This window comes from Lampris incognitus, chromosome 2 (genome assembly GCF_029633865.1).
Source record: "Lampris incognitus isolate fLamInc1 chromosome 2, fLamInc1.hap2, whole genome shotgun sequence".
NCBI lineage: Eukaryota > Metazoa > Chordata > Actinopteri > Lampriformes > Lampridae > Lampris > Lampris incognitus.
Window position 1 is genome coordinate 33600856 of NC_079212.1, and position 27566 is coordinate 33628421.

Here is a 27566-nt window from a genome sequence, read left to right on the forward strand (position 1 = left end):
CTGTTAAAAATAATCTTTGTCACATTTTACAGTGTATCCTTTTTGAATAAACAAATAGAAAATGATTAAATATGAGGATGTGGACTACAAACTCAGCTCTGATCTTGGTGTTTTCTTAATACATTTTCAATACGTTGCTTCTGAGGTTCAAACAGCTCAAAGCAAATGGACTCACCTGAAAATTAAAAAAAAAAATTCACATACAGGTCCAAGAAAACTATCACAACACCAAGAGACAGGGGTCTTATTCGATTTGTCAAAACTGATTTATATAACTCGGGAATTTTGATTTTTTTTTAGATTAATTAAGTACATTTAAAAATACTGCTTGTTTTTGTTGTCAAAAAATAAATGGATTTAAGCTCACCATCTGAAATCATAATGAACAGATTCAACACTTTGCATGAAGGCAAGCTGCAGTGGAAGCGGTGCAGCACCATCAGATGTGCCATCAGCAGGGCTGGACTGTAGAGAAACGTCTGTGTGTACAAATGCGTTTGTAACTGTGTGCGCGCTGTGGTGATCAATCCATCAGCATGTAACACCTCGAAGGTCATCGTACCCAACAATGGATGGTTCAATGCCGGGGAGGATTCTCCAACAAAACCAGCACCTCCTCAGCCTCCAGATTCCAGCCCTCACATATCCCCATCTGTGGAAGGACAAATTCCTCTTTACATTTCCCAAGGCATCAATGTCACTTTCGTTTGTGGTTGACTGCTGATGGATGGGGTGTATACGTGTGTCTGTGTATATGTGTATACATTCAGAGGTGCTGCTGCAGCCACAGCACTGTGTTGAGGAAACAGTCTGCCTGTGTATCCACTCTAGCCAGGGAATGGCCGTCCTCTGGAAACCACAGCAACCTAGAGAGAGAACAGCATTTTAACACCATCTCCCACATTACAGAGCATTAACACCGGATTATGGGACTGTTTATTGTTGACTATGACAGAGATGCAGCTAGGTTTGATGCATACACCCGAATGCATCCATCAACTTATATGCATTCTCTGAATTAAGTTATAATACATATAACTCAGATATTACAGAGGTCCAACACAGAGAAATTCATAGTACAAAAAGCATAATCCCCTGCATATGGTTGAACTATCAAAAACTTGAGGGTGTAGATTATGGCTAAAATGATAACCGTGATAACTTCAGTAGATATTGCGATCACAGTTATCATTCAGTTTTTAATCAGATTTATAATTCTTGATGATTTTAGGGGCATGCATTTGTCTGTACTTTTTGCACACTCTTGAAACGCCATAACGTTAACATGTTTATCAGCTCCCTTTTACAGTCTAAATAACAAAATTTTTCAATATTGCTGATACGCCAATCATTCTATAATCATTAATATGCAAGATTAAATCACAATTTGCATTTATTCATGATCAAATGTACATTTCCACCAAGCATTTTTCTGACAAGGCTGAGCCAATTTAGACATCTTAGAGATGATTTTGGCAAAGGCATGTGAGGCAGGTGGGTTGTGGTTTGGTTATCGGTTTAGAAGCAGGAAGTGGCTCATTTCATCAACCTGTTAAATATCCTCATTTGTGTGTGTGTGTGTGTGTGTGTGTGTGTGTGTGTGTGTGTGTGTGTGTGTGTGTGCATGCTTGGGACCAGATTGAAGTTGCTTTCAGCCCCTATAAAGAGATTAGTAGAGAATGTAGACTGTCCCTGAAATGACGACTTCTGTTGACTGACTGTCTGGCAATTGTTTTACTCCTTTATTAATTTGTCTTGAACAAATCCAGACTACAGTTATCTCAGTGTGTTCTTCCGCTCAGGTGCACACAACAGCAAACTATATGCTAGCCAAGAACATCCACTCTTTCAGTTGGTCTCACCTGACAGGGGAGCCTCTGCTCTTCAGGACTTTGTAGAGCTCCAGGCCCTGGTGGGGAGACACTCTCCTGTCTCTACCTCCCAGCATCAACAGCACGGGGGCCTGGATCTGCACACATCCACGCAAACAAGTGCCAACATGCACACAAATCCATTCACACAGACATGCAGGCAGGCAGCCATACATTAATATACACAATAACGAATATACGCATGCAAAAACGAGGCCTCATGAATTCCATATATGTTAACGATATCAATATTAATGATTTTATATATGTATATGTATATGTGTGTGTGTGTGTGTGTGTGTGTATATATATATATATATATATATATATATATATATATATATATATATATATATATATATATATATTATATGGCATGAAACAGGATTATACTGTCTCATAAAGAATTTGCTTGACTCACTGGATTATTTTGCTCCTTATTTGTTGAGCACTTCCCCTTCCGTTGAGTGTGTCTTTTAACAAAGTTGTATATATATATATATATATATATATATATATATATATATATATATATATATATATATATATATAGTAGCTACTTGGGAAGATGGTCACTGGACTGATGACGGCTATAGTGCAAGGGATTATGGGACTGTTATGTTCACATTCAGGTCATTGTTTTATTAATGTTGTGTTCATGTTTTGATTGTTGTATTGTTGTTTGACTCGGACTGAGTAGATGACCCTTTTATGGACTGACTGACTGACTGTAGGACCATGTCTAATACTGGTGTGTTTAATAGTGACGTGGTTACGGGAAGCCATTGTGCAGCAACCACTGAGGAGGGACAGAATAAATGAGCGCTCCTGGGGTCGTGCAGCACATGGGACACAGGAGCTGCTATTCAAACTGAATCTTTGCCTCTCCTTTACTGTCAGTTCTGTTTGGTTCTGACAGTGTGTTTAAATTAAACAGCAATCCCGGGGTCGTGCAGTTTATGGGACACAGGAGTTGTGATCGAAAGCGATCTCTGTCTCTCATTCTCCACACAAACTCACCACATTTCATATATATCCAAAATTCACTGGGTCCCTGGTGGCTTCATGCGTGCTCAACAGGGTAAAGAGCAGAAATGTATCTATATATCTATATCTATCTATCTATCTATCTATCTATATATATATATATATATATACACTACCGTTCAAAAGTTTGGGATCACCCAAACAATTTTGTGTTTTCCATGAAAAGTCACACTTATTCACCACCATATGTTGTGAAATGAATAGAAAATAGAGTCAAGACATTGACAAGGTTAGAAATAATGATTTGTATTTGAAATAAGATTTTTTTTACATCAAACTTTGCTTTCGTCAAAGAATCCTCCATTTGCAGCAATTACAGCATTGCAGACCTTTGGCATTCTAGCTGTTAATTTGTTGAGGTAATCTGGAGAAATTGCACCCCACGCTTCCAGAAGCAGCTCCCACAAGTTGGATTGGTTGGATGGGCACTTCTTGCGTACCATACGGTCAAGCTGCTCCCACAACAGCTCAATGGGGTTCAGATCTGGTGACTGCGCTGGCCACTCCATTACCGATAGAATACCAGCTGCCTGCTTCTGCTCTAAATAGTTCTTGCACAATTTGGAGGTGTGTTTAGGGTCATTGTCCTGTTGTAGGATGAAATTGGCTCCAATCAAGCGCTGTCCACTGGGTATGGCATGGCGTTGCAAAATGGAGTGATAGCCTTCCTTATTCAGAATCCCTTTTACCCTGTACAAATCTCCCACCTTACCAGCACCAAAGCAACCCCAGACCATCACATTACCTCCACCATGCTTAACAGATGGCGTCAGGCATTCTTCCAGCATCTTTTCATTTGTTCTGCGTCTCACAAACGTTCTTCTTTGTGATCCAAACACCTCAAACTTGGATTCATCCGTCCAGAACACTTTTTTCCAGTCTTCCTCTGTCCAATGTCTGTGTTCTTTTGCCCATCTTAATCTTTTTCTTTTATTGGTCAGTCTCAGATATGGCTTTTTCTTTGCCAATCTGCCCTGAAGCCCAGAATCCCGCAGCCGCCTCTTCACTGTAGATGTTGACACTGGTGTTTTGCGGGTACTATTTAATGAAGATGCCAGTTGGGGACCTGTGAGGCGTCTGTTTCTCAAACTAGAGACTCTAATGTACTTATCTTCTTGCTCAGTTGTGCAACGCGGCCTCCCACTTCTTTTTCTACTCTGGTTAGAGCCTGTTTGTGCTGTCCTCTGAAGGGAGTAGTACACACCGGTGTAGGAAATCTTCAATTTCTTAGCAATTTCTCGCATGGAATAGCCTTCATTTCTAAGAACAAGAATAGACTGTCGAGTTTCAGATGAAAGTTCTCTTTTTCTGGCCATTTTGAGCGTTTAATTGACCCCACAAATGTGATGCTCCAGAAACTCAATCTGCTCAAAGGAAGGTCAGTTTTGTAGCTTCTGTAACGAGCTAAACTGTTTTCAGATGTGTGAACATGATTGCACAAGGGTTTTCTAATCATCAATTAGCCTTCTGAGCCAATGAGCAAACACATTGTACCATTAGAACACTGGAGTGATAGTTGCTTGAAATGGGCCTCTATACACCTATGTAGATATTGCACCAAAAACCAGACATTTGCAGCTAGAATAGTCATTTACCACATTAGCAATGTATAGAGTGTATTTCTTTAAAGTTAAGACTAGTTTAAAGTTATCTTCATTGAAAAGTACAGTGCTTTTCCTTCAAAAATATGGACATTTCAATGTGATCCCAAACTTTTGAACGGTAGTGTATATATATATATATATATATATATATATATATATATATATTGCTTGCTTGCTGGTTGTCCATCGTGCCCGGTGATGACCATCTTCTTCTATTTGTGGGTCCTTTGGTGGCTGAATAGTCCGATCCTGGATGCACAGTTGCGGTTGCAGACCGGGCATGTAAAAGTGGTGCTGGAGGGGGTAGTGGTAGCTTTGCGAACATGCCTCTTCGCACGCTTTGCTACACGGTGTTGTGTGCACTGGTTTTCCATGTACTTAACTCCCTCTGACATGTGAGAGCGCCAGGTTGTGCGGCAGAAAGCAAGTTCCCTCAAAGAAGAGGGGTTGATCTGACATCTTTTTAGTGTGGTCTTCATTTGGTCTTTGAACCACTTCTTCTGCCCACCAGCAGTGCATTGGCCAAGGCGTAGTTGGCTGTAGAGGACTTTTCGTGGGAGTCGTTCGCTGGGCATGCAAATAACATGCCCAAGCCACCTGAGTTGATGGTGTTTTAGGGTAGACTCCACGCTGCAGCTGCCTGCCCGCTCCAACACCTCTGTGTGTGGCAGTCTGTCCTCCCAAGTAATGCCGAGGATCCTCTGGGTGGAAACTTGGGCGGACATCCAAATTTCTTCAGGACTTGCCACGGCAGGGCCCGGTTAACTGTATCAAATGCCTTTGAGAGGTCTATGAATGCTATGTATAGATCCTTGTGCTGTTCTCTGCATTTCTCCTGGAGCTGGCGTGTCACAAAGATCATGTCAACGGTCCCTCTATCCTTTCGGAAGCCGCATTGTGACTCTGGTATGACCTGTTCGGCTATTGCGAGTGTTAGTCTGCGGAGCAGGATCTTGGCTAGAACCTTTCCACTAATGGCCAGTAGTGAAATACCCCTACTGTTGGAGCAGATGGATTTGTCTCCTTTGTTTTTATAAATGGCCACAATGTTGGCATCTTTCCACTGTTGGGGGACACACTCGCGACTCCACACCTCAAGGATATAGAGATACAGTGTCCTCGTACAGAGGTAGCCTCCTTCCTTGAGGATTTCAGCAGGAATATTATCAGGTCCAGGGGTTTTGTTGTTTTTCAGGGTCTTGACTGCATGTAGGATTTCTTTAAAAGATGGTGGGAGGTCTAGGTCTTGCAAGGTAGGCTGTTCAGGGAGTTCTGCCAGTACAGTTGAGTCCACTGGGGTGGGCTGGTTGAGCAGGCTGTTAAAACGCTCGGCCCACCGCTCCATTAACAGGGCCTGATCCTTGATGAGAGTTGTTCCATCAGCAGACCTAACGGGTGTCAGGGAGCAGTTTCTGGGACCATAGATGGCCTTAACTGCATCATAGAAACCATGCATGTCGTTCCTGTCTGCATTAGCCTGGACTTTGTTGGCTTTCAAAATCCACCACTCATTTTGCAGTTTCCGCAGAGCTGCTTGGGCCTCAGAGCGGAGGTCTTGCCATTTTTTCTTGAGAGGTTGGGATAGTGGGTTGCTGAGGGCAGCTCTGTGTGCCTTATGCATGTTGTCCAGGAGGGTGGAGATCGTTCCGGCATTGTCATCAAACCAGTCCTGATGTTTCTTGGTTTTGAAGCCAATGGATTGGGCTGCATTGTCAAAGAGGGTGGTGCTCAGAGAGGTCCACTTTTCATCCATCCCAGACTCTGAGTTGATGAGCTGTTCAATGTCAACTAAGTTGTCGGCTAGAGAACGACGGAAGGTGTTTCGGGTATCGCTGTTGGGATAGTCTGGCGCAGTGGAGTGGTTGGCGTCTCTAGGGTCGGACATGTACTCTGACTTTTGTCAGGATCATACGGTGGTCTGTCCAGCAGCCTGCTCCTATATATATATATATATACTAGAAGAACCCCGCTATAATGTAGCGGTTTGGTTATCCACCCGTCTAAATCTCCCTCCTCTTCATCCTGCCAGCTAACCGCCTTCCCCCTGCCCCTAAACCCCCCCACACTCCAACTCCCTCCCCCCAAATGCTCAGAATCATCTGAAATGCCGAGAAAAGTGGTTTTTAGACATTTTTAGAAAATGCATAATTATGCATAATTATTATAATTATTTTAATTTTCTGCTATTTTCTGGTCCTCTCTGGAACAATACCTACCACCTCCAAAAAAAATTAGGATCATAAGTGCATTTTTGCAAAAATGCATATTTTGCATAAGTCCCAGAAATTTTTTTTATATAGGTGAAAAAAATCAAAGATGCTCAGAACCGTCTGAAATGCCGAGAAAAGTGGTTTTTAGCCATTTTTAGAAAAATGCATATTTTGCATATGTATGCATAATTATGCATAATTTTAATTTTCTGGGATTTTTCCCATACTCTCCGGAACAATACCTACCACCTCCAAAAAGAATTAGAATCATAAATGCTTTAGTTTTCGGTCCCGTCATCTACACTAACTAACTAACTAACACACACACTAACACCACACACACACACATTACGAAAATATAGAAGAACCCCGCTACAATGTAGCGGTTTGGTTATCCACCCGTCTAAATCTCCCTCCTCTTCATCCTGCCAGCTAACCGCCTTCCCCCTGCCCCTAACCCCCCCCCCCACTCCAACTCCCTCCCCCCAAATGCTCAGAATCATCTGAAATGCCGAGAAAAGTGGTTTTTAGCCATTTTTAGAAAATGCATATTTTGCATAATTATGCGTAATTATTATAATTATATTTTAATTTTCTGCTATTTTTCTGGTCCTCTCTGGAACAATACCTACCACCTCCCAAAAAAAATAGGATCATAAGTGCATTTTTGCAAAAATGCATATATTTTGCATATAGCCAAAACATTTCAAAGTCCCAGAACATTTTTTTTACATAGATGAAGAAATCAGAGATGCTCAGAATCATCTGAAATGCCGAGAAAAGTGGTTTTTAGCCATTTTTAGAAAAATGCATATTTTGCATAATTATGCATAATTATGCATAATTTTAATTTTCTGGGATTTTTCCCTTGCTCTCTGAGACAATACCTACCACCTCCAAAAAGAATTAGGATCATAAGTGCTTCAGTTTTCGGTCCCGCTATCTACACTAACACCACACACCACACACACACACACATTACGAAAATATATGAGTAGATATATACATACAGTGCATCCAGAAAGTATTCACACCCCTTCACTTTCCCCACATTTTGTTATGTTACAGCCTTATTGCACAATGGATTTAATTCCTTTTTTTTCTCATCAATCTACACACAATACCCCATAATGACAAAGCGAAAAAGGTTTTGTTTAAAATTTTGCAAATTTATTAAAAATAAAAAACTGAAATATTGCATGTACATAAGTATTCACACCCTTTGCTATGACACTCAAAATTGAGCTCAGGTTCATCCTGTTTCCACTGATCATCCTTGAAATGTTTCTACATCTTGATTGGAGTCCACCTGTAGTAAAGTCAATTGATTGGACATGATTTGGAAAGGCACACATCTATCTATATGAGGTCCCACTGTTGACAGTGCGTGTCAGAGCAGAAACCAAGCCATGAAGTCAAAGGAATTGTCTGCGGACCCCCGAGACAGGATTGTATCGAAGCACAGATCTGCGGAAGGGTAAAAAAAAATTCCCACAGCTTTGAAGGTCCCGAAGAGCTCAGTGGTCTCCATTATTCGTAATGGAAGAAGTTTGGATCCACCAGGACTCTTCCTAGAGCTGGCCACCCAGCCAAACTGAGCAATCGGGGGAGAAGGGCCTTGGTCAGGGAGGTGACCAAGAACCAGCGTTCCTCTGTGGAGATGGGAGAACCTTCCAGAAGGACAACCATCTCTGCAGCACTCCACCAATCAGGCCTTTATGGTAGAGTGGACAGATGGAAGCCTCTGCTCAGTAAAAGGCACATGACAGCCTGCTTGGAGTGTGCCAGAAAGCACCTAAAGGACTCTCGGGCCATGAGAAACAAGATTCTCTGGTCTGATGAAACCAAGATTGAACTCTTTGGCCTGAATGCCAAACGTCACGTCTGGAGGAAACCAGGCACCTCTCATCACCTTGCTAATACCATCCCTACAGTGAAGCATGGTGGTGGCAGCATCATGCTGTGGGGATGTTTTTCAGCGGCAGGAACTGGGAGACTAGTCAGGATCGAGGGAAATATGAATGGAGAAAAGTACAGAGAGATCCTTGATGAAAAACTGCTCCAGAGCGCTCAGGACCTCAGACTGGGGCGAAGGTTTACCTTTCAACACGACAACGACCCTAAGCAAACAGCCAAGACAACAAAAGAGTGGCTTCGGGACAAGTCTGTGAATGTCCTTGAGTGGCCCAGCCAGAGCCCAGACTTGAACCCCATTGAACATCTCTGGAAAGACCTGATAATAGCTGTGCAGCGACGCTCCCCATCTAACCTTACAGAGCTTGAGAGGATCTGCAGAGAAGAATGGGAGAAATACCCCAAATATAGGTGTGCCAAGCTTGTAGCTTCATACCCAAGAAGACTTGAGGCTGTAATCACTGTCAAGGGTGCCTCAACCAAGTACTGAGTAAAGGGTGTGAATACTTATGTACATGCAATATTTCAGTTTTTTATTTTTAATAAATTTGCAAAAATTTCTACAAAACCTTTTTTGCTTTGTCATTATGGGGTATTGTATGTAGATTGATGAGAAAATAAAGGAATTTAATCCATTTTGGAATAAGACTGTAACATAACAAAATGTGGGGAAAGTGAAGGGGTGTGAATACTTTCCGGATGCACTGTATATACACACACACACACACACACACACACACACACACACACACACACACACACACACACACCATAGTATACTGACGGTCTTTCTTGGAGTTCTACATTTCTTGTCACTGCCTAGAGAGATATTCACAATACATAAAACAACAGAGGTGCGTCAGTTAAAGGACAAACACATCTGTGTGTGTGTGTGTGTGTGTGTTTGTTTTGTCCTTGTATCTCACCTGACTAGCATGTGTGATGGGGGATTTCTCTAACATTGAAGCCAAGGCTTCAGCAGTTGGTATCTGGTCAAAGGAGTACTGCAGACCCACACTGGAGTAACGCCTGGATGAATGACAGATAAGACAGAGAATGTGTGACTGAGTGAGTATGTTTGTGTGTCTAAGTGAGAGTGGGCAAGTATCTCACCAGTCCACTATATCACTGGTTCCCAGTAATGTAGCTGCATTGATGACAGGGTTCCGGGCTGCACATGCTCTGTAGAAGTCTGGATACTGACCAACCAGATGACAGGACAAGAAGCCACCATGTGAGCCACCAATCACAGCCAAGCGTTTGGGGTCAAGGGTCATGTCACTTTGCAGTGCCGTAAGTACAGCTCTCTGGGTAAAAACAATAATTTCAAATGCTTTTTTAGTTTCCGTTTATAATTTTTTAATATAATGACAGTATATAGAATATATTCTGTTGGCACTTAAAGTTGAAAAGTTGGTGCCAACTGCCTTTTTTTTATGAAGTTGAACATTACCACCACAGAGAACTAGTTCCACTTTTTTCTTTAAAGTTAAACTTTTTTATTAATATGCTTCACCACAAATTTACATTTTGCTGCGCAGATTGCCCATACTGGGAGCAGCACAGCATCAGCTGCAGAGCAGAGCCACCCAGGGCAGCTTCAGGGCAAAGTGCCTTGCCCAAGGGCACAACGTATGGATCTGGGATCCTGATACAAACAACCCTTCAGTTGTCAGCACAGACCAAACTAGGTTTATCCAGCCAGGCATGGAATTTGAACCAGCAACCCTCCAGTTACGAGCTTTATTCTCTCAGCGCTGGGTTACGGCGTTTCCTTATCAGTTGTCATACTTTATTGCAGAGATTTACATTATTCATATTATTTACTGTCTTTAACACTGAGACTGCTGACAAACCTCACTCCACCTCAGGCTCTGAAATCATGAGGGGTAAGTAACCAATACCTGCACATCTCTCACATCCTGGTTACCGATCTGACCAATCAGGGACAAGATGCTGTCCTGGCCAAACCCTGTGGAGCCACGGTAGTTCACTGGTGAGATGGAATAAAAGAGACGGCGAAAGAAAGACGGAGGTAAAGAGAGAGAGAAATATCAGCAATTAATACAGTATGATGACATCATCACAGGCTTTAATAATGTGAAGCTTATCTGCATGTGAGCAAATTGTAAGACTATGACTGCCAAAGTGAACAAGTGTGTGTTGGTGTGTTACCCATGAGCACAGCGTAGCCCAATTTGGCCAATCCAGCTGTGGTGGTGTTCCATTCTGCAGGGAACTGGGAGTGTGGACCACCTGGATTAGAAAAACAAATGCAACAAACATGAGCTAATAATAATAAATCAGTGGTCTAAAACACCACATGAGTGATCATGATGACACAATCTATGATGATCATAAAAGGCTGTCTTAGAGCAACTGTCATGGGTGGTTTTGAGGTGACACAGTACAAACCGCAATACCGGACAATTTCACTGATTGGAATGAGCCACAGACAGTAGAAGAACCTAAGAGATACAAGAATCTAGCAAATGAAAAAAAATAAAAGAAAATTGAGAATTAATCAGAGCTGAATACTGACCATGGATAAAGACAATTAGAGGTATTTTGTCTCCACGGAGAGAACAAGGGGGCTTCACCAGCACAGCCCCAAAATCTAGACCAGCTGGATGGACAGAAAGAATGAAAAAAAAAAGAAACAAAGAAAGACAGAGGGAGAGAGAGATAAAAAGAGAGAAAGAAAGACTTAAGACTCACTGATTGGTGGATATATTTACTAAGTGGCCATTAAGACCGGTTTCTGAAGTTGATGTATGGATACTTTTGGCGACGGTATTTTGTCATAATGCACATATTTAAGGCTTGGCTTTCCATCTGCTGTCTCGTGTTTGTGTGTTTATGTATGTCATACTGACAGTGACATGAGTTGTCCTCCTCTGGTGTTGGGGTGACATCCAGAACAGTCCAGCTCCAGTCAAAGGTTACTGGTGGCTGTTGCAGAGTGACCCAGGCCACAGCCTCACCTGCCGAGGGGATGACACCCACCCTCTACACACACACACACACACACACACACACACACACACACACACACACACACACACACACAAACAATTGAAGAATGACAACCTATCAGGACTGACAGAGGAGCCATTAAATTTGGAGCGGGTTACACTCTCCGAGTGCTCTTGTTTTAGCGCTTTTGTAGTGGTCCAAGCGTGAATGCCCATATGAGTGCCTGTGTATGTCTACATACCAGATTGTCAGTTGTATGCATATCAATGCACATGTGCCATATTGTACATCGTTGGCCTCATGTATACCCGGTATCAAAATGTGAATAAGGATAAAATATTTGGACACGGGGGCATCTGCGTAGCATAGCGGTCTATGCTGTTGCCTACCAACATGGGGATCACCTGTTCGAATCCTCGTGTTACCTCTGGCTTGGTCAGGCGTCCCTGCAGACACAATTGGCCGTGTCTGTGGGTGGGAAGCTGGATGTGGGGAGGTGTCCTGGTCGCTGCACTAGCGCCTCCTCTGGTCAGTCGGGGCGCCTGTTCGGGGGAAAGGGGGAATAGCGTGATCCTCCCACACGCTAGTCCCCCTGGTGAAACTCCCCACTGTCAGGTGAAAAGAAGTGACTGGCGACTCTACATGTATCGGAGGAGACGCGTGGTATCGGACGAGACATGTGGTAGTCTGCAGCCCTCCCCGGATTGGAAGAGGGGGTGGAGCAGCAACTGGGACAGCTCGGAGAGTGGAGTGATTGACCAGATAAAATTGGGGGGGAAACAATCCACACAAAAAAAAAAAAAGTATCTATATATATATATATATTTGACATTTGGACAGTAATTATACGGTGGTGCGCTGGACGCAGCGGCTACTGCGGCTTCCTGTTCAGTGTTGTGTTTTCTTTGTTATTTATATGCTAGTTTTAAGTTTATTTACAAGTGTAGGTCATGTGCTCTTCTACAGCCATCAGGAACTTTTAAACCTCGAACAGATTACTCACTTCCCTCTACCATCATGGACAATTTCCCTATCGATATTATCTGCTCACCGGTCTCGCAGTGGAAACACTGTCCCTGTCGGCAACATAAACAGAAGAGGGGGAAACGAGGCGGGCTACATGCTAAGCTCAGTAGCGTTCCCTTCAAAGTTTCTCTCCCCAGCGTCTTCATGGCTAATGGCTGATCGTAAGCTAACAAAATGGACAAGACTCAGGCTATCCTCTCAGAAAAGGCTGGAGAACTGCTGCTGATGTTTACAGAGACTTGGCTCAACAGCAACATAGCCGACTCGGCTGTCGAGCTAGCAGGCCGCACAGCCTTCTGTGTCGACAGGACAGCGGACTCCAGCAAGATCCGTGGAGGAGGTTTGAGTATTTATGTCATTAACTCTTGGTGCAACAATATAAAGGTCGTTGAAAGGCATGTTAGATTAGGTGACCACATCTCCTCCAACCTCACCCTCAGCACAGGTGCCCCTCAAGGCTGTATTCTGAGGCCTGTCCTTTTCTCCCTCTTTACCCATGACTGCCTGCCAATCTACCCTTCAAATGTAATAGTTAAGTTTGCAGATGACACCACAGTCATTGGCCGCATCACCAACAATGACGAGACGGCCTACAGGGACGAGATTTAGCACCTCACATCATGGTGTACTACCAACAATCTTGTTCTCAATGTGCAGAAGATGAAGGAGCTGATTGTGGACTTCAGGAGGTCTAGAAGCTGTAGCCACTCCCCCATACACATCGATGGGGTGGAGCGTGTCTCCAGCTTTAAATTCCTTGGAGTCCACATCAGCGAGGAACTTTCCTGGACATCAAACACCCAGGCACTTGTGAAAAAGGCCTAACAACACCTTCATTTCCTGAGGAGTGCCTGTTTATCCCTCAAAATTCTCATCAACTTCTACCACTGCACCACAAAGAGCATGCTGACCAGCTGCATCTCTGCATGGTACGGCAACTGCACCTCAGTAGACCAGAAAGCTCTGCAGCGGGTCGTCAAGGCAGCCCAGCATATCACCGGTACCCAGCTCCCAGCCATAAAAGACAATTATCACAAAAGCTGCCTTCGAAGGGGTCTCAGCATCAGCAGAGATCCCACCCACCCCAACCATGGACTGTTCTCCCCCTTGTGCTCTGGGAGGCGCTACAGGAGCCTCAGAGCCTGCACTACTATGCTGTTACCCATCTGAACCTGGCTACCCACTGAATGTCTGTAAATATTTTTAAATATTTTTATACTCGTGCTTTTTTTTAAACTTATTTTTAGCTTTTAGTCTTCATCTGTATATATCTTATACTATGTTTGCTATGTTTGTCTACTATGTCTGTCTTACACTGTTTGGTGAAGCCGCAGCCCTTATTTCATTTTTAACATGTGCCTGCACATTGTTTGAATGACAATAAATTGAACTGAATTGAATTAATGTCGACTATCAACAAAAGAAAAACAATGTGCTTTTTTTCCCCCTTTATTTATAAAACAGATGTGCATGTAAACTGCCTGGGTTTAGAAGTGTGTCAGTGTATCTGAATCTGGCTAAAGCTCACTAGATCCCATTCCAGTATGACTACCTCCAAAGGTGGTCTGGCAGATTCAGTGTCATTCCTATGGCAGTGCGAGTTGTACAAATTTACGCCTCGCGTGCATTTTCTTTAATCTTGAAAAGATATGCAGAACTAAATCCCATCGGACATCTGCATGTGTAAATGCTTGTCTTGTGTGTGTGTGTGTGTGTGTGTGTGTGTGTGTGTGTGTGTGTGTGTGTGTGTGTGTGTGTGTGTGTGTGTGTGTGTGTGTGTGTGTGTGTGTGTGTGTCTGTCCTCTGACCAGAGTTGGTGGTGTGTTGGGGCTGGAGCAGCAGACAACCATCAGGTCCTTCTGAACTGTCAGCAGCTTCCAACTTCCATACGCCATTGAGGGACCTTGGTAAACCAAGGTACACAGGAAGTTATGACATTAATCATCTTTAAAACACTTCTTTTTGTCTCAAATTAATATGCATATAGGTGCCTCCACAAACAAATTAATTTTGGGTGTATGCATAACATTTTATTGAAAATTATTTTTATATTTATGGATACGGGCATGGTCATTTAGAATATCTGTGACAACAAAAATGTACCTCAATGGGGGAAAACAAAGTGTAAAAAAAAATCCATTTATTTATTCATCGATTATTATTAACTATATATTTACTTTCTCCAATAACTGACGAATGCTATACAGGTGGCTTAAGCAACACATTCACGGGCTGAAGCCGCCATATTTTAGACAGACTGAAGGATGAACAGCTTTTAAAATTAAATCAAAGAGACAGAGTCTGGGATTTTGAGGGCTACAGAGTCATCTCATATGCATCCCCAACAATATTTAACTGAAAAGATGAATTACCAGTCAAAATCAACCATCTGCACTTGACATTTATTTTAAAAATTAGCAAAATTCATTAATGCAAACTTTTACTTTGAAACTTCCAGAAAAAAGTTAACGACAGATGTTGGTTCCCTCTCTCTTGTATGCTTTCCATTTCTTTTTCTTTCTATATCTTTCTGTCTGTCTTTCATACCTTCTGAATCTTTCTGTTGGTGGTGCTGATGAAGACGAAGAGGGGGCTGAGAAAGATTGGAGAGGGGAGGAGGAGGAGGAGGAAAGGGATGGGCAGAAGGTTGAGGAAGAGGAGAACGAGGAGGAGGAAGAAAGGGAGAGAGGGGAGGAGGTGAAACGGGAGGCGAAAATGGAGGTGGAGGTGACGGGGGAGGGAGAGCAAAACAGGCAGGGGGAGGGGAAGGTGGAGATGGAAGGTCCGAGGGGGGCAGAGAGGGTAGGGGAGGGGCGGAGAGAGGAGACAGGGGTGCAGGGAAATAATTAGAGGAATGAGAAAAAGACAGGGGCAAGAGAGGAAGAGTAGGATTACAGGAGAGAGGAAGAGGAGAGAGAGGAGAAGGTGGCAGAGGAGGAGGGAGAGTAGAGGATGGACTCTTACTATCAGAGAGGAAGGTAACCTTCTTTGTTATTCTGTCAACCACAAAGAGGTCCTGAGGGAACGAGAGAGAGAAAGGAGGGCTGGTGAGTGTTTAAACATGTGATATATACACAATATAGTGTGTGTGTGTGTGTGTGTGTGTGTGTTACCTTCCAGTTCCTACATGCACTGCTGAAAACCACTCTCTGACTGTCGTTGGACCAGCAGCAGGATGGGAGAGCCTCGTATAAACCTGCAAACTCACCTGAGGAGAAGAGAGATAGCAAGTAGAAAAGAGTGACAAAAAAACTTTCAATGGCATTTAAATACTCTTAAACATGAGAGGAAATATCCTTTAACATCTTGTAAACAACTACTTGAAAAAATATAGAAAAACTGCTTAAAAATAATTTAAATGCCCACTATGTGAAGACCGGGGTTGGGAGGGTAACTTAATAAATGTAATCCATTACAATTACAAGTTACCTGTTAAAAATGTATCGGTAACTTACTCTAGTATCACAATATTAAAGCAATGTAATCTCGTTACTTTTGGATTACCTTGATGCCAAACATGAAAAAAGACAAAAGAAAAGATATCAATAACATGACTTAAGTGCATTTTGTAAGACAACAAAACAATGTAACCTTAGACAGGACAATGGGGACACAAGACTCTTAAGCATCCAAACATGTCACAAAAAGACAGAGACAATGCTGTTTTAGTTTAATACATAGATTACAGGCACCCACACCCACCCTCTCTTTTAGGTCTGCTACATGAATTAAGAATATCCACGGTGGGGTTTTTTAATCAAGTCAAGTCAATTTTATTTGTATAGCCCAATATCACAAATTAAAAATTTGCCTCAAGGGGCTTTACAGCAACACAACATCCTGTCCTTAGACCTCGCATAAGGAACAACCCCAATCAACAAATCAGGTGACCACTTACTGTCCAGTCAAAAAGTACATAAAATAAATCCAGGCAGTTGGCCTATGGACTCCACATTAAAGTATAGGTTATGTCTATATGTGTCTCACATTGTCCCACACAAACACACATTTGGTTTGTTGGCATCTGGTCACCCTACATGCAAGCCAGAGGAAAAGAAGGTGCCACAGAGACAAATCTGGGCAGCCCGTCAGTAGGGTTCCCTCATTTAGCTCAGAAAAATAAGGGACACTTAACCCTATCCCATCTCAGCTCCTACGACCCCTACCCAGACCCCATAACCCCCACCTCAATGGAAAATATGGCTTTTTTTTTTTTTTTACAATTTCCCTGATTCTATGGATGCACACACGGTGTGGTATTAGTTCAGAATGTAGAACAGAGGAGTGAAGTATTGGGAGCATTTCAGTGTGTAGACCTCACACTCCTTTGTTCTCCATCCATCCATCCATCCATCCATCCATCCATCCATCCATCCATCCATCCAATATCCAAACCGCTTATCCTGCTCTCAGGCTCGCAGGGATGCTGGAGCCTATCCCAGCAGTCATTGGGCGGCAGGCGGGGAGATACCCTGGACAGGCTGCCCCCCCCACCACCACACACACACACACACACACACACACACACACACACACACACACACACACACACACACACACACACGCACACACACACACACACTCACATTCACATTCACATCTAGGGACAATTTAGTATGGCCGATTCACCTGACCTACATGTCTTTGGACTATGGGAGGAAACCGGAGCACCCGGAGGAAACTCACACAGACACGGGGAGAACATGCAAACTCCACACAGAGGATGACCCCCAAGGTTGGACTACCCCTGGGCTCAAACCCAGGACCTTCTTGCTGTGAGGCGACCGCGCTAACCACTGCGCCACTGTGCCACCCCTATGTTCTATGTTTTACAATTTTTGTCTTGCATCCATTTTTTTTTCTGGATGTGTGCATACTTGGTTCTTCTTCATTAGCTCAGAAAGTGACAGGCTTGAAAGGTCAATGTAAAGGGAAATATACAGTAGGCTATACACCTGCCTACAGTAAATAGACCTGTCAGAGTAATATGTCTCTAGATAACACACATGCAGCTACATAATGCTTCAGTTAAGGGCTTTATTGTGTATCTGATTACATAGCGCCCGTTACTGTATTCCGTTACTCCCCAAACATGATGAAGACTCCTACACCCACCCACAGAGGGACAGAGAGAGAGAGAGAGACTGTGGCTCTACTGACTGGACAGTTAGCAGATGTGTAATGACAATTGGAAAGTGTGATGGATGAAGGTTGTAGGATGACTACATATTTGTGTGTGTGTGTGTGTGTGTGTGTGTGTGTGTGTGTGTTTAAGAGAACCCTCTCTGGGACAAATAAAGTTGAAAGAAAATAAGAGAAAAATTATACTAATATGAACTGTCTAGCCTACCAGTCTGTGGTCTGTTAACAACCTCCAATAGTGCAGAAATCTTTCTGCTCTGCAGGTCATACTGTAGTAGAGAAGTGAAAAGGGACTGTTACTACAAAAACAGAAACACACACATGCACACACGCACAAACTCAAAGCCCATTTCAATTTCAGACTAGGGCAACATGTCTTGAATGCTTATATCTGCCACCATTTTGCCATATATTGGGATTTTTTATGTATTTGTGTTTTTATTGTACATGTATGGGTAAAAATTATTGTTATTTTCCTGTACTAATAATGCACATTGTCCAACCCCCCCAACAGATTCACTCTTCAGCCACACAACTTAAAGGGTAATTTTTTATTTTGTTTTGTTTTTACAAACTAGGTTTTATATTTTTAGTTTTTTGAACATTGTACATATCAGTTATGGTATTTTACTCGTCGGCTTCATTGTCAAAATCTCTGATACAGGACAGCTTTACAATGGCATTTTATGGGTCAACAGAAATGAGTGTCAGACATGTTTCAACTAGTCCAATTTAACCCAGTTACCTAAACCATGTATTTGGGAATAAAAATGAAAGTACAAGTTAAAAGTTATCACCTTAAATTTCCAACATTATAAATGGTATTAACATTGCTAGCTACTTCCTGGTTCAACTTGCAGAAATGACCATCTTATTGACTGTAGGTAGTGCTACTCATAGACACCTGGCCAGCACAACTGAGAAGTAATAGATTGGGAAATCATGTACATAATGAGGTGCTACATTTATTCATTTATTTTTGGTAAAAGGACAGGTTTAAGACTTGTCTCCATTTGCCCCATAAGACGCCATTGTTAAAGTGTGTCTAGTGGTAGCCCCATGTCCAAAATCTCTACAGTAAAGCCGGGGGGGGGGGGGGGGATGTTAAAAGACACCATAACCGAAGATAACAAAAACGTAGAAAATAAGAGCCAGGTTGTGAAAAAACACAATTATCCTCTAAATGGTGATAGTAATAATGATATTCATGATAATCTTAATCAGCTTTTCAATAGTTTGTGTTTTTTGGAAAATGCAGTTGGTCATAGAAACACACACACACACACACACACACACACACACACACACACACACACACACACACACACACACACACACAGTACCTGCTGAAGACTGAGACACTGGTTGTGTGGTCCAAACACTTGGCCCTGTAGGTAGATCAGACTGGTTCCATCTGGACTCAGCCGGGGGCAGGAGACCGACATGTTGTCCCCTGATAGACACTCTGGAGGAGGAGGGAGGAGAAAGTGTGTTAGGGTAGAAGTTGGTGGATCACTCTGCATGCATGAGTGTGTGTTGCATACACTAATGTTCTCTCCCTGTATAATCCAAGTGCACAGCCAGCACAAACGAAGACCAGACAGAGGCTATATTCTTTCTTCTTCTTCCGGCTTGTTCCCTGTTTCTCAGGAGTCGCCACAGCGGATTTTATAGTTTCCATCGGTACCCTGTGAGGGCACAGCACCAATGGCAGTTGTTGTTAACCCCGGCCTTGAGCAACCCAGTAGTGAGCCTCAACTGATCTGATATGGTCTTGTCAGCCGCATAATGATGTGGCAAAATTTTACATCGGATGCCCTTCCTGATACAACCACTAACCCTATGGACTGGGGCACAGATAAAGCGCTGGATGCCATCCCTGTATTCATAGACTTGTGCCCATGCTTGTTACCAAAAGACAGAGGCTATATTGTTACTATATATATATGTATATATATATACACACACACACACACACACGCACGCACGCACACACACACACGAGTAGAAAGGTGAAGGCATTATCCAACTAAACCGAGCAGACTTGTGAGGAGCTGCAGTGAGGGGGTGTTTTACTACAATACTGCCACCTTCAGTCAAATCCACACCATCACCACTCTCCTCCACATCAACACCCCTTTTTATCTTGATGCATGCTCAATAATCCAGGTAAGAAAAAGACGGTTGAATCAGTTCATCTGGATACAACGTTTACTGGCAGATACATTTCATCACTCACTTAGCTCACCTGGTTGAGTGATGAAACGTATCTGTCAATAAATGTATCCAGATGAACTGATTCAACCTTCTTTGAACCCCTTTTTATCCTTTTTATAAATGAGGGTAGGCGGAAACAGGCTAAAAATTAATGTTGACTTATTCTTTAGAAAAGTACCCAGTACCGTGTTTGGATGTTTGTATTTTGTTCAATGCAATGTCTCTTTGTCTCTTACCACAATTGTACTTTTTTTTATTCTTTGTGAGGAATTTTACAGTGTATTGTATTGAAAAACATTGTATTTGTATTTATTGCTATTGCTGTTTGAAAAGTTGTACATGTCTTCAATGCTATGCAGGGTGCCACAGATTGAAATTAGTTCTGGTTTGCCTTTGGTTGTTGTCTGTGTGTAAGTCTGCATCTCCTTGACAGGAAATTAAAGATCGCAACATGCAGTACTCACCACAGTGTCCATCCAGGTCAAGTTTGAATAATGCAGACCTAAAATAAAAAGTTGAAAGGTTAGCAATGGAAACTGAAAATTTTTGATTTTACTAATTTCATACTATGATTATACTTTACCATACTAATATTTATACTTATATTCATATTTATACTTGTACCAACAATGCCAAGTAAAAATCCTACATGGCAATAAAATAATTTCTAATTCTGATTCTTTAATTCAAGTATACTGACTGGAACATTTCTAGGATTGACCTGTGGACCATAAAGTAAGGATTGGGAAGTATGGATTCAGGGACAGGCTTGCAAGTCACTCACAGAGCTCAAAGACTGAAGTATTTTCCTATGGTTAACCAATAATGAAAGTGCTCTATCACAGATGTTTTTTTATGCTGTTAACTAAAACAAGTAAAACCAAAATTAAAGAATTTAACCTGCGGTTGGAGCAGAACTTAAGGCCCAGTCTGAAGGGTTCGTGCCACCAGCCGACAAACACGACTGACTGACTGCCTGGAAGCCACAGAGCCTGGAGGGTCACACACGCACACACACGCACACACGCACACACACACAGAGGGGTAAACACATGACAGTTCTTACACTTAGATTGTTGCCTAGTCGACAGTACACCAGTATTTTTGAAAACGTAGCTTTTTCTTTGCGTGTTGGCCTTTCATCCACACGCAAACAGTGTTTTAGGTCACTGAAAACAGACCTTTTGGAAAACTCCATCCAGGGTGAACATTTTCAGAAACTCTGTTTTCAGTGTTGACGTGTAGACAGAGTTGTGGCTAGAAAACAGGGCTTTTAACTGGGCTTTCTAGTATACATCTAAAATAAATGTTAACAAAATCTAATATATGGTAGTTAATCAAATATATGGAAGTGAGGGCTGTGAAGAAAAATCTTTTTTTTCTTTTCTTAATTTGAATTATCTGTTTATGATTTATTATTATCCATACACATTCCTGGATGAATATTTTTGCCTTGACCCTATACGATTTATAGCTTGTACTGCATTGTCTGTTTCTGTGCTTCATTTGTTGTATAGTACCTGCTGCAGACTTCAGTTTCCCCACAGGTAATAAAGTTTGGACAGGTGTCCTCACCTGTCCAGGTGAGACGTACGGCGGGACCCCCCGTAGTACTTTGACCACTCCCGTATTTAGATCCACCACACAAACCACTGGGACACTTTTACTGGTCAGGCCCTCTCCCCAGTCCTCGGAATACACACTTCTGTCCTGTAATGAACACACACACACACACACACACACACACACACACACACACACACACACACACACACACACACACAAATGTAGAAATGGAGAGTTAAATATTTCACGCGAATTAGTTTACATCGTAAAAACGTTTCGTGTAATCCCAAAACCTTCCAAAGACTTGGAAATTTTCAATTACCATATTTCACAAGATTTTCCAGATCAGTGAAGGAAGCATGTTACATGGTGGTGATATGATGATGTTTGGCTGATGAGATTGCATGAGTAAGGAAATGTTCACATCGATGGGTCTACATTTTGTGTGTATATGTGTGTATAGGTTTGAGTATGTGTGTGCATGTGTACGGAGATTTTATGTTATACCTTCCAACAATCAGACCGTCCAGCATGTGTTGAAGTAGTCTTGCTCTCCTCTGCTATGTAGAGCAGTCTGGTCTCACATTCTGACCATGACAGACAGCCAAACTGGGCTGGACACAGGCACACACAAATAATAACACACACAAACACATAAATATACACACACACACACACACACACACACACACACACATTCATGGGCACACAAACACAGAGACACACAATAGCAAATTAATACACACACAAGGCCACATAATAGAACGTACTTGAAGGTGAGCTCTACCTTATGATCAAACATCTCAGAATAAAATTTCAAATCAGAAGACATTTACTTTGTTTTCTTCATATTTTTTGTTTCCCTTTCAACTTTTCTTCAGTTATTCATGTGTTATTTGTTTTTGTGAACACAACAGGGCTAGCTAGTATGTAAACGCACACATCAGGGTCAACGCATTGCACATCACAAACAAGCCGACATCTGAGCATAAACCAAGCTTTATTCGTGTCATGTGAGCAACCCACTGACTCAAACTCCTTCTACGTACACACTTATTTGGCAAATGAAACAGTTCCTGATCCCAGTGGTGTTCAATCTGGTCCTCAGACACCACCAGTGCTGCTAGTTTGCCATTCTGTCAGGCAGTTAATTACATTCAACCAACAGCGGACTGTGAGGTCTTGCACTGGGACTTTAACGGCTAGATTGATGAACCCGCCACAAACACACACTGCCAGCGACTCATTGCCTCTAGCTCCCCTAAAATCGAAACAACATGCATTACAAAACTGCCTTCTGACATCTGTTTGACTCATGTGCTCAAACCACCCAACAAGTTGAAACTATGCAAATTTAGTTGTTTCTCCCACTAAGACAAATGCATTAGCAAAATTGCCAACTGGCTTCCCAGTGGCCTAGACATTTGCTCTTGTTGCTCAATAATCAGCCAACAATAAAGGAAAGATTTTTTTTAAACACAGAAATTAGGCCATATATCTCAAAGCAGCAAATTCAAGCATTGTCAACAACAATCTTAATCAACTCAACTCTATAGATAATTAATACAGCAGGACCCACCAGTCATTTGAAAACAAAATCCATCCTTCGTTCCTTTCTGAGGAAACGATCAGCCTATTTTTTTTGTTTTTTTTTTTACAGTTATGACTGTATGATGAAAAACCTTTTGTGGTTGCAGTGATTCAAAACCTTTGAAAAATGTTTGTTCTCGCTACCGCCGCTCCCTCTCTTCATTCACTGACTAGCTCACTTGACCAAAGCTGCTCTCTGTCGCTGACCAATCTGAGTCAACCGTGCACATGTGCATCTCACATCTACGGTTGACTCAGATTAGCGGGCAGTGACATGATGAAAAATTATTAAAAGAATTTTGATAAGCCAAAAAATCTGAAAGTTATAAAGGAACAGCTTCCTCTAGGTTGCAGTCAAAACACGAAGTGCTTATTCTTGTCGCTGCCTGATCTGAGTCAACCGTAGATGTGAGATGTGCATGCGCGACCATAAATGGTTTACCCAACTTTATGAAAATAAAGACAGGGTTAAGGTTAGACCAAAATGGTTGCATAGCAAAACTTTTCTTTTTGGAAAGTGCAAGTTCATATTTAGACTTCGTCGCATTCATGTGAGGGTTCGCCCAGGAGGCTGCACATCCACAGACTGACAGGCAAAATGTTTTTATTTGGTAGATTTTTTAGCTTGAGCGCTGCATATAACCCCCCCCCCCCCATATTTCCCATTCAATTACCTTGGACGCTGCGCAAGAGTCTTATAATGGCTGGAAAAACTGGTTTTCTGTCTGTGTGTGCACATATCTGTCCGCTGCTAATCTCGCATACTACTGGGCCTGTCAGCCTAATAATTATTGTGCACAGTTATGACTGTATGGTCAAAGACCTCTCATGGTTGCATTTATTCAAAACCTTTGAAAAACCTGTTTTATACTACAACTGAGTGCTAACTCCTCAGCTGGTTTTTCACCTAAGTCCGAGCACCGGAGAAGGGGAGATACACAGACAGTGCCCCCATATTTTTCCTTCTCCCAGTAGGCAAAAAAGAGGTGGTTTGTGGCCAAGTTCGAGCACCTGAGACGGAGAGATATGCCTGGCGGGGATCTGCACTCTACTGAGTACATTCTTCTTGCTATGGTTAATAATAATAATAATCATAATAATAATTTTACTTATATAGCACTTTTCTAAAACAATGTTACAAAGTGCTTCACAAAATAAGATAAAACCAGTCTGTTTTTGCTCTTAATATGAAAATGAATCTTTGGACCTTTTTGTATCACAAGTCTGTCAAGTAGCCAACCAACGTGTCCGCGAAGTGAGCGAATCAAGAACACATCCGGGGTTTCATGCATTCTTGACTAAATGAGAACTTGTGGTTTGGACTTGGGCCGAGACAGATGATGTTTCATGAGTTAATGAGGACATAAGTACAGACAAGTAGATTTTTTGAGAAACGCCGTGAGTTTTTAAGCCTGACCCAACAGGTGAATTTAATTAAGTACCTAGCAGAAGAGAAAACCAGCAGTACGATGAGTCCCCATGGACCAGATTAAAAACTACTGCCTTATCCTACTCTTACATTATATTGTTAAGTGATGCAACGTGTTTGTTTATGCGTTACTTCTGTTGTTATGGTTTTTTATTTTGTTGTTCTGTAATATAAAAAACTGAGGCAAGTCAGTATAACACTTTTGTCTTACCATCGTCGTACACTCTGCCATGTTTGTTGAGAGCGGTCAAGTCTAGGCTTTTCCTGAGGCCGTGGCTGTCCCATATCTAAACCGAGACAGTGAGACAACAGCTTGCGAGATACATAGGTGAATAGCTACCAGCCTAGCTAATTAAAAAGTAAGCAAATAAGTAAAGCTTAGCAAGTAAGCAGGTAAGTAGGCGAGAAAGCAAGTTGGTTAATAACGTAGTTTTCCTTACCTCAAGGAGCTGATGACTGGCTGTGTCCCTGACTACGGCCCTCAAGCCTTGAATGGGTGAATATCGGCTCAGCAGCCTAATTTCAATAGGGGAGAGAGGAACATGAAAAACGGGTGCATTTACATCAGGATTAGAATCGCTTCAATGACCGAAACACAGTCAATATCTTGGTGACTTTGGTGCAGAGATGATAAGAATGTTTTTACAGAACATACTAGCTCAGCCCTTTTCTATAGGATTGTTTCAGGTACAGAAGAGAGGTGAAGAACAGAGTGCAGGCAGGGTGGAGTGGGTGGAGAAGAGTGTCAGGAGTGATTTGCGACAGAAAGGTACCGGCAAGAGTTAAAGGAAAGGTTTACAAGATGGTTGTGAGACCAGCTATGTTATATGGTTTGGAGACAGTGGCACTGACGAAAAGACAGCAATAAGGCAGCGCTGGAGGTGGCAGAGTTGAAGATGCTAAGATTTTCATTGGGACTGACGAAGAACAGGATTAGGAACAAGTATATTAGAGGGACAGCTCAGGTTGGACGGTTTGGAGACAAAGCAAGAGAGGCAAGATTAAGATGGCTTTGACAAGAGAAGGTTTATGGATGTGGTGAGGGAGGACATGCAGGTGGCTGGTGTGACAGAGGAAGATGCAGAGGACAGGAAGAAATGGAAACAGAGTATCCACTGTGGCAACCCCTTACAGGAGCAGCCGAAAGTAGTAGTAGTAGTTTCAGGTACTTATTTCTCGTGAACCATCCATACTGGGAATCTGAGGTGAACGGAGCGCGCGCCCACTTCTGTTTCCATTGTGTGAATACATTGTGATAGTGTGATGTTTTAAAAACACTCTGAGACATTCTGATATACATTTGCTCCCCTACCAGGATGGCAGCTCATTCAATATGGGAAGCTGATTTTGTTAGATTACTTTGATGGTCTAAACTACTAGTAAGTCATCCTGAGTGGGTAGGTCAATTTGTCAGAACAACAACACTGCCTCGGTGTGCTAGCTGATGGCCAAGATCAGAATCTGGCACGTTGTACCACATCTTTTGTTTTGTTGTTGGCACCACTTAAGACTGCCAAGGTCCATAATCTTCTGGTATTACTGCTTCATTTTTTTTTCTTTAGCAACATCATTTCTGTGCTCAGGCGGCACGGTGGCGCAGTGGTTAGCATGGTCATCTCACAGCAAGAAGGTCCTGGGTTTGAGCCCAGGAGTAGTCCAAGCTTGGGGGTCATCCCTGGTTGTCCTCTGTGTGGAGTTTGCATGTTCTCCCCGTGTCTGTATGGGTTTCCTTCAGGAGCTCCGGTTTCCTCCCACAGTCCAAAGACATGTAGGTCAGGTGAATCGGCATTACTAAATTGTCCTTAGGTATCTTTGCACAGATACTCGTAAGCAGTAGGTGGAGGTAATGCACCTTAAAGCTGGTTTACTAACTGCCCTGAAAAATGAAGAAGCAGAAGAAAAAGAAGATGCTGATTGGTGCTTGTCGCCCAATCGAGCTTGACGGAACGCACGGACGTCACGATGCTATTGGCTAAATGACATTTTTTCTTTCACTTGTTTAGCGTTTAGCTGACACGACTCAACACAAATAAACATCCAGCCTGCTACAATGGACATCGACTGGTTAATTCCAAAACCCACAAGACTCCGGCATGCTAACTAGTTACGCAGCCCTGTGCGGTCGGCGTCCAATTTCTTAGAGGGACAAGTGGCTTTCAGCCACGTGAGAATAAATATCCGGGGTTGGACATACATCACACTGAGCTGATCCCAATGGGCAACCTCTGGCTCTTGAGATTGGCGCGGGGGACCGTTCACGATGGCGGCATGAACAGACAGTAGAACCTTCTCCAAAATGTTTTTCAGTATAGCAACTTCAGTTTTGATTAGTATCACACCATTCAACTGAAACAATAGGACAGTAGCAACAGGAATTGTTTTTCACTTTAATAGTCAACCTTTCGTTGGCGTTTCTCATCAGTACAGCGACTTTTCAAAGTAGCTAACTAACTTTCATCGTTGTGCAGTGAAAACCCTTGCCATGGCTAACAACGTGAACAAACGTAAGTCTCCTAGCGTTGGGGCAAGCTCATCAACTCCAGAATCCCCATTGAAAACCCCAACCGGCAAAAAACGAAAAATATGCGTTGAGGGGGATATTGCCCAAAACATCGTTGCTAATCTGACACAGGCGATAAATGAAAGAGCAGATGGCCTGCAGGCCGGAATTGTCAGTTTGAAAGAATCAGTTGAGTTTGTCTTAGCTGAGGTAAAAGACCTGAAAAGGACGATGGAGCATACGGTTATCAGAGTCGACAAAACAGAACGAAAACTGGCTGAGACGGAAAACAAGGTGCTTGAACTGTTACGGTACAAAAGACGCTGGGATTTGTGCCTGTTCGGTGTTCCCGGAGAGGAGGTGGAGGACATTCGAAAGAAGGTCATCTCCATTTGCCAGATGACGGCCCCAGACCTCAAGGATAAACTCCCTGACGTGATCGACAGTGTCCACTGGCTTGGAAAAGCACCTCAG

General features: G+C 42.6%; 1 protein-coding gene across 1 annotated transcript in view; it reads right to left on the reverse strand.

The window, feature by feature from the left end:
- Nucleotides 1-261: 261 nt before the first annotated feature.
- zgc:136971 (S9 family peptidase) overlaps nt 262-27566 on the reverse strand; it is a 56297-nt gene continuing 28992 nt past the window's right edge. The window contains exons 3-22 of the mRNA XM_056299437.1: nt 25033-25108; nt 24804-24879; nt 22081-22187; nt 21583-21717; nt 20908-20999; nt 20472-20509; nt 19134-19255; nt 17999-18059; nt 15762-15856; nt 15613-15664; nt 14457-14551; nt 11523-11655; nt 11189-11272; nt 10822-10902; nt 10551-10639; nt 9760-9953; nt 9573-9675; nt 1863-1969; nt 765-866; nt 262-652 (exon numbers count right to left, since the gene is read on the reverse strand). Coding sequence (XP_056155412.1) covers nt 767-866; nt 1863-1969; nt 9573-9675; nt 9760-9953; nt 10551-10639; nt 10822-10902; nt 11189-11272; nt 11523-11655; nt 14457-14551; nt 15613-15664; nt 15762-15856; nt 17999-18059; nt 19134-19255; nt 20472-20509; nt 20908-20999; nt 21583-21717; nt 22081-22187; nt 24804-24879; nt 25033-25108 — 1840 coding nt within the window. The 3' untranslated portion in view covers nt 262-652; nt 765-766. The remainder of the gene's footprint in view (nt 653-764; nt 867-1862; nt 1970-9572; nt 9676-9759; nt 9954-10550; nt 10640-10821; nt 10903-11188; nt 11273-11522; nt 11656-14456; nt 14552-15612; nt 15665-15761; nt 15857-17998; nt 18060-19133; nt 19256-20471; nt 20510-20907; nt 21000-21582; nt 21718-22080; nt 22188-24803; nt 24880-25032; nt 25109-27566) is intronic.